Below are 11,858 nucleotides of genomic sequence, written 5' to 3' on the forward strand. Positions count from 1 at the left end.
ACCCCAACATCTAGTTGGTGGGGCGCTTCGCGCCCCCCCCCCAAGCCCCCCCGCGCGCGTAAGTCGTTACGCGCCATATTAGTTACGCGCCATTGTAGCTGTGTCCCTGTGTCCCACCTGTGAATAGAGATAGATATAAATATATATTTTTAATTACGTAAAACATGCAAATATACAACATTCTTCGCTGTCCCATTGTCTGTGCACATAAATAGCATTTATATTCCCTGTGTCCCGGTCGTCATTTGTGTCCTGGTGTCCCAGTTTGTATTTTCTCTTTGAGTGTCCCGGTCGTCATTTATATTCCCTATGTCCCAGTGTCCCGGTCGTCATTTGTGTCCCGGTGTCCCGGTCTGTAATTTCTATTCAAACAATCCCTGTGTCTCAGTCGTCAATTATATATCCCGCCTGTGTCCCCGGCGTCCCCGTTGTAGTTGTGTCCCTGTGTCCCGGTCGTCATTTATATTCCCGGTCGTGATTTGTGTCCGGGTGTCCCATTCTGTAATTTTTCTTTGAGGTTCCTGGTCGTCATTTATATTCCCTCTGTGTCGGTCGTCATTTGTGTCCCGGTCTGTAATTTATCTTTGAGTATTTTTTCTTTTTAGTTTTTTTTAGTTTTTTACATTTTTTCAGTTTTTTTTTCTTCTTTATTTTTCAGCGTCACAATGAAGTACATATCGACGAACCTTTGTTTTTTAACTTAAATCTGGTAGGCATTGATGACCTTATCCAAGTCAAAATCCCAAACCCAATCATCATCGCTATCATTTTCAGTTTTGATAAGTTTTGACTCTCGCTGTCCAGGTGGATTTTCATCTAACTGCGCGGTTTTGCGTTCTTTAGCCGCAAGCCTGTTTTCTCGCTGTTCTTGTGATTCCTCGGCACGCTTTCTTCTCTTACTTTCTCTATCAGCCGCAAGCCTGTTTTCTTGCTGTTCTTGAGATTCCTCGGCACGCTTTCTTTTCTTACTTTCTCTATCAGCCGCAAGTTTGTTGGCATAGACTCTTTGAGTAGCTCTTTGAGCACTTTCAACATAATTATTCCAAGTAGACATCTTATAATTTTCACTAATTCGTCACGAGTTGAAGTCACGCGTTGAATAGCAGGAACCTAATAAAAAACAAAACTAATTCTAAAATATTCAGGTAATTTTCTATTTTGAAATAAAAACTAAAAATTATTGCTCAGACAACATAAATATTTTTGATGTTTACATAATAGCTTTATTGGTTCTGGACTGAAAACTATATATATATATATATATATATATATATATATATATATATATATATATATATATATATATATATATATATATATATCCTCCTTTATTTTTCAGTTTTTTTCCTTTTTTTAGTTTTTTTTTGTTTTTCAGTTTTTAGTTTTTTTTTACGTTGCACGTTCAAGAGTCGGTAAACCTGACAATCTATTTATATGTCCCCCAATGGTAGTTTTATATATATAGATAGATTCGGTCGTTATTTGTGTCCCGGTGTCCCTGTCTGTAATTTCTCTTTGAGTGTCCCGGTCGTCATTTATATTCCCTGTTTCCTGGTGTCCTGGTCGTCATTTGTGCCCCGGTGTTCCGGTCTGTAATTTCATCATTTGGACAACTAACTTCATGACGACATACAGCTCAATCCTAATGACGTCAGTCGACAGACAGACAAACAACTTATTTTATATATATATATATATATATATATATATATATATATATATATATATATATACTAGCTGTTGGGATGGTGCTTCGCGCCACCCCAACACCTAGTTGGTGGGGGCGCTTCGCGCCACCCCAACACCTAGTTGGTGGGGGCGCTTCGCGCCACCCCAACACCTAGTTGGTGGGGGCGCTTCGCGCCCCCCCCAAGCCCCCCCGCGCGCGTAAGTCGTTACGCGCCATATTAGTTACGCGCCATTGTAGTTGTGTCCCTATGTCCCACCTGTGAATATATATATATATATATATATATATATATATATATATATATATATATATATATATATATATATATATATATATATATATATATATATATATATATATATATATATATATATATATATATATATATATATATATATATATATATATATATATATATATATATATATATATATATATATATATATATATATATATATATATATATATATATATATATATATGTTTTTAACTACGTAAAACTTGCGAATATACTACATTCTTTGCTGTCCCATTGTCTGTGCATATAAATAGATTGTCAGGTTTACCGACTCTTGAACATGCAACATATAATGGTCCATGGGAAAACAATCCGTATTCAGATCTATACCTCATGATTCTAATGATTGCCCTTCAGCTTTGTTGATGGTGATTGCTAATCGACCATTCCCTGAGTCGCCATCGTCATTTATATATCCCCCTGTGCACCCCGGGGTCCCCTTTGTAGTTATGTCCCTGTGTCCCGGTCGTCATTTATATTCCCTGTGTCCCGGTCGTCATTTGTGTCCCGGTGTCCCAGTCTGTGATTTCTCTTTGAGCGTCCCGGGCGTCATTTATATTCCTTGTGTCCCGGTGTCCCGGTCGTCATTTATATCCCTCTGTGCCCCCGGCGTCCCCGTTGTAGTTGTGTCATTTATATTCCCTGTGTCCCGGTCGTCATCCCGGTATACATTCGTTTTTGAATTGGTATATGATGAAATGAATTTTTAATTTTTTCCCTTTTTTTCCTTTTAGTTTTTTTTTATTGGTTTTGACCTTTTTTTTAGGTTTTTTTAGTTTTTTTCTTTTTTCTTTTTAGTTTTTTTTTTGAAGTTTTTATCTTTTTAGTTTTTTATTTTTATTTATATTTTTTTAGTTTTCTTTTTCTCCTTTATTTTTCAGTTTTTTTCCTTTTTTTAGTTTTTTTTCTTTTTTAGTTCTTTTAGTTTTTACCTTTTTTAGTTTTTTTTTAGTTTTTTAGATGAAATTTTTTTTTGTTTTTTACCTTTTTTTCCTTTTAGTTTTTTATAGGTTTTTACCTTTTTTTTTTAGCTTTTTTAGTTTTTTTTCGTTTTTTCTTTTTGCTTTTTTTAGTTTTTATCTTTTTTATTTTTTTTTATTTTTATTCTTAATTTTATTAGTTTTCTTTTTCTCTTCTATTTTTCAGTTTTTTCCTTTTTTTTAGTTTTTTTTTAGTTTTTAGTTTTTTAAGTTTTTTTCCTTTTTTTAGTTTCTTTAGTTTTTTTAGTTTTTCGGCTTTTTTTTTTTATTAGTTTTTAGTTTTTTTTGTAGTTTTTGCCTTTTTTTAGTTTTTCAGTTTTTTTTTTAGTTTTTAGTTTTTTACCTTTTTTAGCCTAACCAGGATTTGAACCTGGGGCCTTCATTCTCCGTTCTGACACCCTCTCTCACCGAGTGACTACTCCAGCATGTTCATTTTGGTGTTTTAAATGGTATATTATTAACAAAAATTAATGTGTTTTACAATATACTAAGCATCGTTATAACAAAAATGACGACAACTAATTTCATGATGTCAGCCGACACAGAAACATGACGTCACCTGATCCACACATCCACAGACAGACAACTTATTTTTATATATATAGAAGATAGATAGATAGATAGATATATATATATATGGGGGGGGGTCGCGAGTCGCCCCCACCAACTAGGTGTGGTGGGTTGGTGGTTGGTGTGGTTGGTGTGGCGCGAAGCGCTACACCAACAGCTAGTTTTTACATATATAGATAGATAGATGGATAACAATTAAACTGTATGCGTTATGCTTGACTAACAAGGTGCAATTTCTTTTAATTACAAATTTTTACCTAGAATTTCTAGCCATAATGTAGCTAATATTTCAGCAAATGTAACATAGGATAATTTGGAAAAACAGCTAAAAACATTTTAATTTATATTTGCCGAAATATTAGCTACATTTGGCTAGAAATTTTAGATAAAAATATCTAATTAAAAGAAACTGCACCTCGTTAGTTAAGCATAACACTTATATTAAAATTGTAATATTGAGAAATAAAAGTCTGTTCTCTGTTAATATTGCAGTAATTATTGTTGGGGGTATTTATTAATTTCCACTGAAGTAAAATAAAAATTTCTGAGCAAATTTATAACGAAAAAAAATAAACCAAAATGCTTGATACTATATAAAAAGGAAAATGAAAATAATAGTTTTCAAAAATTTGCTCTAAAACCGTTTTTATACTGTTATAGCCTAGCAACGAAAATCGCTGGAATGCAATTGTCTCCTAATGGGAGAAACACTAAGAATATTTGAAAAAAAGATCCGTTGTCCCAGTTCAGTAAATAATAACACTTTAACTCTCAAATACATTCTCCATGGGGAGATAGACAAGACACAGTTGTCTCAAATATAATCCAGAAATCACTCCCAGTGGAAAATGTTCATCTTGTAAGGTCAATTTTTAAAAGAACATTTTATTCATTTCTCCAGACTCAGACTGTTCCTTCACATAAATCTCAAAATATTGATATATAGTTGTGACAGCCAACAGAATACCAGTGCCTGAGCCAAAGGCACCAAGCATATCAGCCAAAATTGATAAAGCACCAATGCAAAGGCCACCAAATGCAGCAGCCGTTGGGATATATCTGTTCAATTCATGAATCATCGACTTCTCTCTATGACCTTTCATAACCATTTGCTGCTCTTTAAGCTGCTTAGCAACATCTTTAGCAGATGATCCAGAAATGTCGATCCAATATTTAGATAAAAAAGCACAGGATCCAAGCATAAGAATAATGTAGATTAAAGCATGAATTGGATCATCAGCTATGCTTCCAAAGCCTTCAGGGGGCGACAAGTAGTAACACAAACCTCCAATGGGATGAGCACGAGCAGGTCCTCCACCCGCAGCGTCAGACCATATACCAAGTAGGTTCACAAGAAAGTTACCAGCAAAGCTAGCAGACATCATCTGGGAAAAGATGTAGAGATTTGATACAAGCACAGACTGAAACATAATAGGAATATTCGATGTGTAAAACAACTTAATTTGATAGCTGCTACACTGACCCCTGTTGCGAGCTGACTTAATTGGAAAATTGACACGGAAACCTTGAAAGTAAATAACAATGGCGAATACGAGTACAGTTGCCATGAAGTTCAACAGGTTGGGTAAATTTTGCCTATAGAAAGCTTCACCCAATGCTAAGGCTTTGTCTTGTCTGGTGGCTATCAAATGGAAAAAAGCAATGACTACACCTTCAAACTCTGTACCTCTTCCAGCATTGACTGTAATGGGGCTGAATGATTTCCAGATAATTGTTTCACACACATTTGCTGCCATGAAAAGAGAAATCCCTGATCCTAGTCCATAACCCTTCTGGAGCAAATCGTCTAAAAGAAGGACAATCAAACCGGCAATGAACAATTGTATTACGATCAAAAGACCAACTCCTTTGCCAATATCATCTGGATCACCATACATGCCAGTATTCACATATACAATTGCTTGGACAACAGTACAAATCAATCCAAATAGTTTTTCTGCTCTGTTGAAGAGTTGTCTATCTTTCGGGGTATCTCCAACTTCGATCATTTTGGTTCCAGCTAGGAATTGCATAATTAGTCCAGAAGTCACAATTGGTGAAATTCCAAGTTCCATCAAAGTTCCTCTGTTTGATACCTGGATAGCTCGAATCCAATAGAAAGGATCTGCTGAATCTGAAGACATGATACCAAAAAGTGGTAAATAGCAACAAACTAAGAATATGAGAAGGGCACATGCTGTCCAGATAATTCTTTTCCTGATAGGAATCCTTCTCTCAGGTCTGATGATTTCAGGTATTATACTGCAGAAGGGTTTAATGATTTCCAAAAGCTTAAAGGCCATTTTTACAGTAGTTTATGTCTTTCTGGATTCTTCCTCCCACCATTTACTAGCCTGTCAGCTTAAGCAAGGCTATAGACGAAAAAAAAAAATATGTTTGGCTCAACACTACGACTACTGTAATGCAGGGTCAATAATTAAGACTAAATAATAATGCATCTTTCAAAATAAATAATAGAAAGTACAAAGAAAATACATTCGAAAGTATTCTGTCAAAGACCTCAATACTCGACAAAACATAAGATGACGTCATAAGAGTTAAATAAGTGAGGAATTAGGACAGAAGAACACTGTTAATAATGCCAAGTGTTCAAATTGTCTGATAAGGCACTTCAATGTTCAAAACATAAAATCAGGTTCTGAGACAACATAAATTGCATCTTTGTTTTCTTAAGAACAACTCTCGACTGTCTACCAAAACTTTGCTGCGTCATAGCTAAAACTTTCGTGTGTAACAAAAGCTTTTTGTTCGTAGATATATCCTACTCTCTCATGCTTTTGACCTTTCTTAAAAAGGGTACCACACCTCTATAAGACAAGTATTTTTCAATCTGATTAGACGCTACCCAATTATAGAATTAACAAAAGTTAAAGGATACCACGCCTTTACACGACTGGTATTTTTCAATCTGATATGATGCTTTTCTTTTTTAGAGTTAACAAGAGCTTTCTATTAATTATTTTTTTTGCTCTAAGTCACGACTTTAGTCTTCATCTCGATAGGATTTTTTTTCTTATTAAGTGCCCTGAGGGCACAACAGCTTGTTCACTTTAAAAAAGCTAGTTTTTATCTTACTTATTGTATAGTGTAAGAAAAAATGTTTTCTTTCACTACTGCAAAAGGGGAAAATTTCGAAGACTTTGGATTTTTTAGGAGGAACTTTAGGGATATATGTCAAAATAATGCTGAATTATATGTAATAACAGTATACAACACCCAGTAGTGGGAAAATTAATCACTACTTCAACGGTTGAATCACAGTGAAATTGCTTTTATAGCGCTTGAAACTGAACTCTATCACCATTAGATTTGTTTGAACTTTCTTAATTGGTATGTGATTAGCTTGGAAGTTTTATACACCACTAAGAATTGTAAATACACAGATAGTCAAACTTGGAGCCTAATGATGGAAATACAATTAACCTTGAGCCTACCAAATACTGCCAAGTCTAGGAATCTTAAAGACATAAAAGGCATCTGAATTATAAACATACTCTATCATGGATAGATTCAATGTCAGACTAGTTTTATAAATCAAAATAATTATATTTAAATAGGATAAGATGTAAGGGCAACTTTTGTTTAAGTTTAAAAGGTAAAAAAAAGCATTTTCCTAAATTTTTGTTAGCCAATCATAACAAGCCTAGTTGCAGCTGTAAGAAATTATCATGATCATATCCAAGAATAGGAACCTTAACAGGGAATATTGTTACTAAAAGATAAGACACATAAATGTTTGAAGATTCAAGTTTTTATCAGAAGTTGAAGACTTACCTTGGAGCTGAGGAAAATAAAATACATTTTAATGAATGTAAAAAGCATTCTTGTAGCAGATGTGATTTCCAGCAAAATGTTATGCCGTTTACTGCTTGAGTTGATTTCAAAATATTTACCAAATTCCAAACCAGTATAAATTATACTTCCAATACCAAAGGCTAAAAAATAATAATTGTTATAGAGAATCAGTTTAGAATTTATGACGTTGAATTCGGATAATATTATAAGATTGTCCATGAAAAGTAAACTGGATGTTTTATACCTAAGGCAAAAAGGGACTTGATTTATTTTTATCAGGCAAAATGAAGTGTTGCAGCAATTCTTGGTCGGCTTCACCAATGAAACAATTGGAGCAGTTACATTTTGATTTTGCTTCTCAGCCATATATAAAACTGTTATTCTTTTAAAACGATACATATTAAAAGAGAAATAGAGAGAGAGAGAGAGGAAAAACAGGGTCTTACTGGCTCCATAAAGACGGTGTCAAAATAAGATGCACGTGTTCATACGGTATTAAAACAAACTGTGTTAAAACGGACGGTTTTAAACCAAAACTTATCGTCTATTTCCAGCACCCTATCGATATTGCTAATTTTAAAGTTCACCAAACCCATAAGCTAATGACATTTTACTCAATCCTCCATCCCCCTGAAAACCTATTCCGATATTTGTTTTGTTTTTGAAAACACCATTGTAGAATCTGATGCCAATTCACTATGCCTAATAAATCAACTCCGCCTAAGAAAATTCTCTATTATTAAATTCTGACGTATTGATGATGAAAACAATTTTGCTCACTAGATTGTCAAACTAACACTTGACTAATAATCGTGAAACTACGTCATTGCGTTGCGTTATTGTCAAAAATCATTGCAGAACTCCTAGCCCCAAAGACATATTTTCGACCTTAAAATTTATAGGAAACGAATAAAGGGAATTCTAATTAGAACTAGTGTTTATCCCTATTCGTCTGAAAAGTAGCACACTCACTTATTTTATTTATAAGTTACTCATTTTGTTAAAGGAAAATTACTTGGACTATTAGACTTGAAGCCTTCTGACACCTGAATTGGGAAATATTATCTAGATTAGAGTCTCTTTGGCTGTTAATTTTCATCCATCAAATTTATTATTCAAAAACTTAAATACAGAGAAGTATAAGTTTATTGGAGCTCAAAAGTAAATTTTCCCCACTGAAAACCCATCACCTCTGTCTCCTTTCCAGTATTAGTAGCCACAGCAGTTTTTTTGGCTATCATTTTTCTGAGACTGAGAAATTACGGAATGTATAGATTAGCACAAGGATGAAGCAGCCCTTGATAAAAGAGATGATTCACAAAAAAACAGAGTTGAAAATATTGGGAGCACATCACTCAAATTGAAGGTTTGAATTGATTTGAAGGCTGAAGGAAGAAGGCATCCTTTTGACACATGCATCTTGAAACAACCTTACCAGAGGAAAGGTAGTAGGCAGAGGACTAAAGTTGGTACTGTCACTAAAATGAAGCTTTTGTAAAGCATTAATACAAAAGAAGAAAAAAAACTAAGAAAGATTAAAACTACAAAAAAACTAAAAAGAAAATACTGAAAAAACTAAAAAAGCTAAAAAGCTAAAAAAAAATAAAAAAAAAAGCTAAAAAAAACTAAAAAAAACTAAAATCACCTAAAAAAGGTAAAAACTACAAAAAAACTAAAAAGAAAAAAACTAAAAACTAATAAAAAAAAACTAAAAAAACTAAAAACTGAAAAAGAAAAAAAAAACTAAAAAAAGGAAAAAAACTGACAAATAAAGGAGAAAAAGAAAACTACAAAAAAATGAAAATAAAAAAAAGAATAAAAAAGGTAAATGTATTCAAGCCGAAGTAGCTGAGTTAGTAAAGCGTTACGTTCCAGGTTCTAGGTCCGAGAGGTTCCAGGTTCGAACCTTGGCTTTAGCATTAATACAAAAGAAGAAAAAAAAAAAAAAAACTAAAAAACCATTCCGTTCATGTATCGGAAATGAAAGAATTCGCCGAACAGCTTCATTACTGCTTATGTATCTTCCAGCCTGATATTGTGCGATTTCGTCGATATCTTTGATTTCGGGCTGCAAGCCAAAAACTGCCATATCACTGCCTTTGTTGACGTATTTACATGTGTATTTGATTGCCTTTACGGAGTTACAGTATTCAACGTTTATGTGTGCATTAAATGTTTTTGATCATAACAGGGAATATGGAACAACCCACTGGTTATCTACTTCGATGGTGGTACCGTTACGCTTCTTTATTATTGCTGTTTTACCGCCATCTTCAGTAGATCTTCTTCTATATTGTGGGTAACCATCATTGCCAGTAATTGTGTTGGATACTAAAAGTCGAGGATATTGCTTTGTGCACCTTCCTTTGGCCATGCATGGTGAATTTTTGGTCAGTGCATCGCAAGGTCCATGTATCATATTTTTTACAATAATATCATGTAACCCCTTATCGACATTTTCATCAGGTATTTCAGCGAAAATTTCGTTCGAAGAAATTTTTTTATGTAGCCAGATTAGTATATATGCGTGTGGCAAACCTCGTTTTTGCCATTCCACTGAGTACATCCAGCATCGCAGTGACCCAATTACTTCAAGTTTTACTATGTAGTTTATCAGTGATTTCAACTTTTGCCGGAAGACACGGGCTGTAATATCATGTCTATGAACCGCCGATTGTCCTTGAAGTAAAAGCTGCTGTATCTCGTCTCAAGATTGATTACATGTAAATGTAATAAATAAATCTGGACGACCATAGAAACGAACATACGCAATAGCATCTTGAGCATATTCATGCATATGACGGGGACTGCCAGCATATGACGAAGGTAAAATTGTTAATCTTCCCACGTTTGTGGTATTACCGTTAATTACAGTTCATCTCGCAAATGAATGTATTGTTCAAGGCGGAGCTTGGTCTGATTCAGGTGGATATATGGCAAACGTTCTGATTCAATTTTAGCATACATATCAACGACGTATTGGTGAAACAATTGACGGCATTTTAAAATATAATTTTCTTCATCCTGCCGAATCATTAGTCTATAGGACTAATAATGCATTGCACTGCATTTATTATTCATTTCTTTGTTAGTGGCTGGACTCATCAATTTAATATTAAAGTGATAGCCGTCGGCTCCATCCCAAAAAATGATAGGATATTGTAGGGCATCGTAGCATCGATGAGTTTCAGCAATTCTTAACAACTGAGCGTTTCGCTTATGAAGAATAATATCTCGAGGTAAAAACTGATCACCGACCATAACGATTGCCACTTCGCCGATAGTTGGAGCATTGTATCTACGCATATGTTGGCCAGGAGGCGTTTTGTCAGCGGAAAAAAATATTTTATGCTTATCAGTAGGCATCAAATCGATGGCTGTTTTGGACAGACGCACTAAATTATTATTTTCGTGGAAAAGATGTTGCAATTGGGAAACGATTGTCCTTTCAATTTTGGGAGAAATTTCGCAACGTGCATTCAATTCAGAATTAGATTCTGACGTAGTTCCAGTAAGGAAAGTCTTCAATGCCTCTGGACAAATTTTAGACATAGTCCCGATTTGAACACATCTACTCAAGCTATAATCATCGACTGGGCTGTACCTGAATGCCAGGCGATAACTTTCAGGTTGCTCTGATTCCTCGGCACGCTTTCTTTTCTTACTTTCTCTATCAGCAGCAAGCCTGATTTCTTGCTGTTCTTGTGATTCCTCGGCACGCCTTCTTTTTTCACTTTCTATTTTAGCAGCAAGTCTGGTTTCGCGTTGCTCCGGTAGTTCCTCGGCATGCCTTCTTTTTTCACTTTCTCTTTTAGCAGCAAGTCTGCTTTCGCGTTGCTCTGGCAGTTCCTTGGCACGCTTTCTGTTCTTTCTTTCTCTATCAGCCTCAAGCCTGTTTCCTTGCTGTTCTTTTGATTCCTCGGCACGCTTTCTTTTCTGACTTTCTCTATCAGCAGCAAGTTTTTTGGCATAGACTTTTTGAGTATCTTCATCGGCTTTTGCCATTGTAAGTTCATCAGTCATTTTAAAGTTAAACATTAATAGATTTCTACGTGAACGCATGTCTTAAATAACTTTAATGACGTCACCGTCATAACAAAAATGACGACAACTAACTTCATGACGTCAGTCAACATACAAACATGACGCCACCCGACAGACAGACACATCCACAGACAACTTATTTATATATATATATATATATATATATATATATATATATATATATATATATATATATATATATTTATATATATATATATATATATACTAGCTGTTGGGGTGGCGCTTCGCGCCACCCCAACACCTAGTTGGTGGGGGCGCTTCGCGCCCCCCCCCAAGCCCCCCCGCGCGCGTAAGTCGTTACGCGCCATAATAGTTACGCGCCATTGTAGTTGTGTCCCTATGTCCCACCTGTGAATATAGATATATATATATATATATGGTTTTAACTACGTAAAACTTGCGAATATACAACATTCTTTGCTGTCCCATTGTCTTTGCA

General features: G+C 34.8%; 1 protein-coding gene across 1 annotated transcript; it reads right to left on the bottom strand.

Moving 5' to 3' along the window:
• Positions 1–2,190: 2,190 nt before the first annotated feature.
• LOC136032772 (protein transport protein Sec61 subunit alpha-like 1) lies at positions 2,191–5,841 on the bottom strand. The gene has a single exon (XM_065713124.1). The coding sequence runs from the start codon at positions 5,839–5,841 to the stop codon at positions 4,411–4,413; it is 1,431 nt and encodes a 476-aa protein (XP_065569196.1). The 3' UTR covers positions 2,191–4,410.
• Between the last annotated feature and the right edge of the window lie 6,017 nt (positions 5,842–11,858).

Source organism: Artemia franciscana, chromosome 11, assembly GCF_032884065.1.
Source record: "Artemia franciscana chromosome 11, ASM3288406v1, whole genome shotgun sequence".
In the NCBI taxonomy this organism is placed as follows: Eukaryota; Metazoa; Arthropoda; class Branchiopoda; order Anostraca; family Artemiidae; genus Artemia; species Artemia franciscana.

Coding starts and splice junctions, on each gene's coding strand:
- LOC136032772 (XM_065713124.1), bottom strand. CDS start 5,841: ATGGCCTTTAAGCTTTTGGAAATCATTAAACCCTTCTGCAGTATAATA.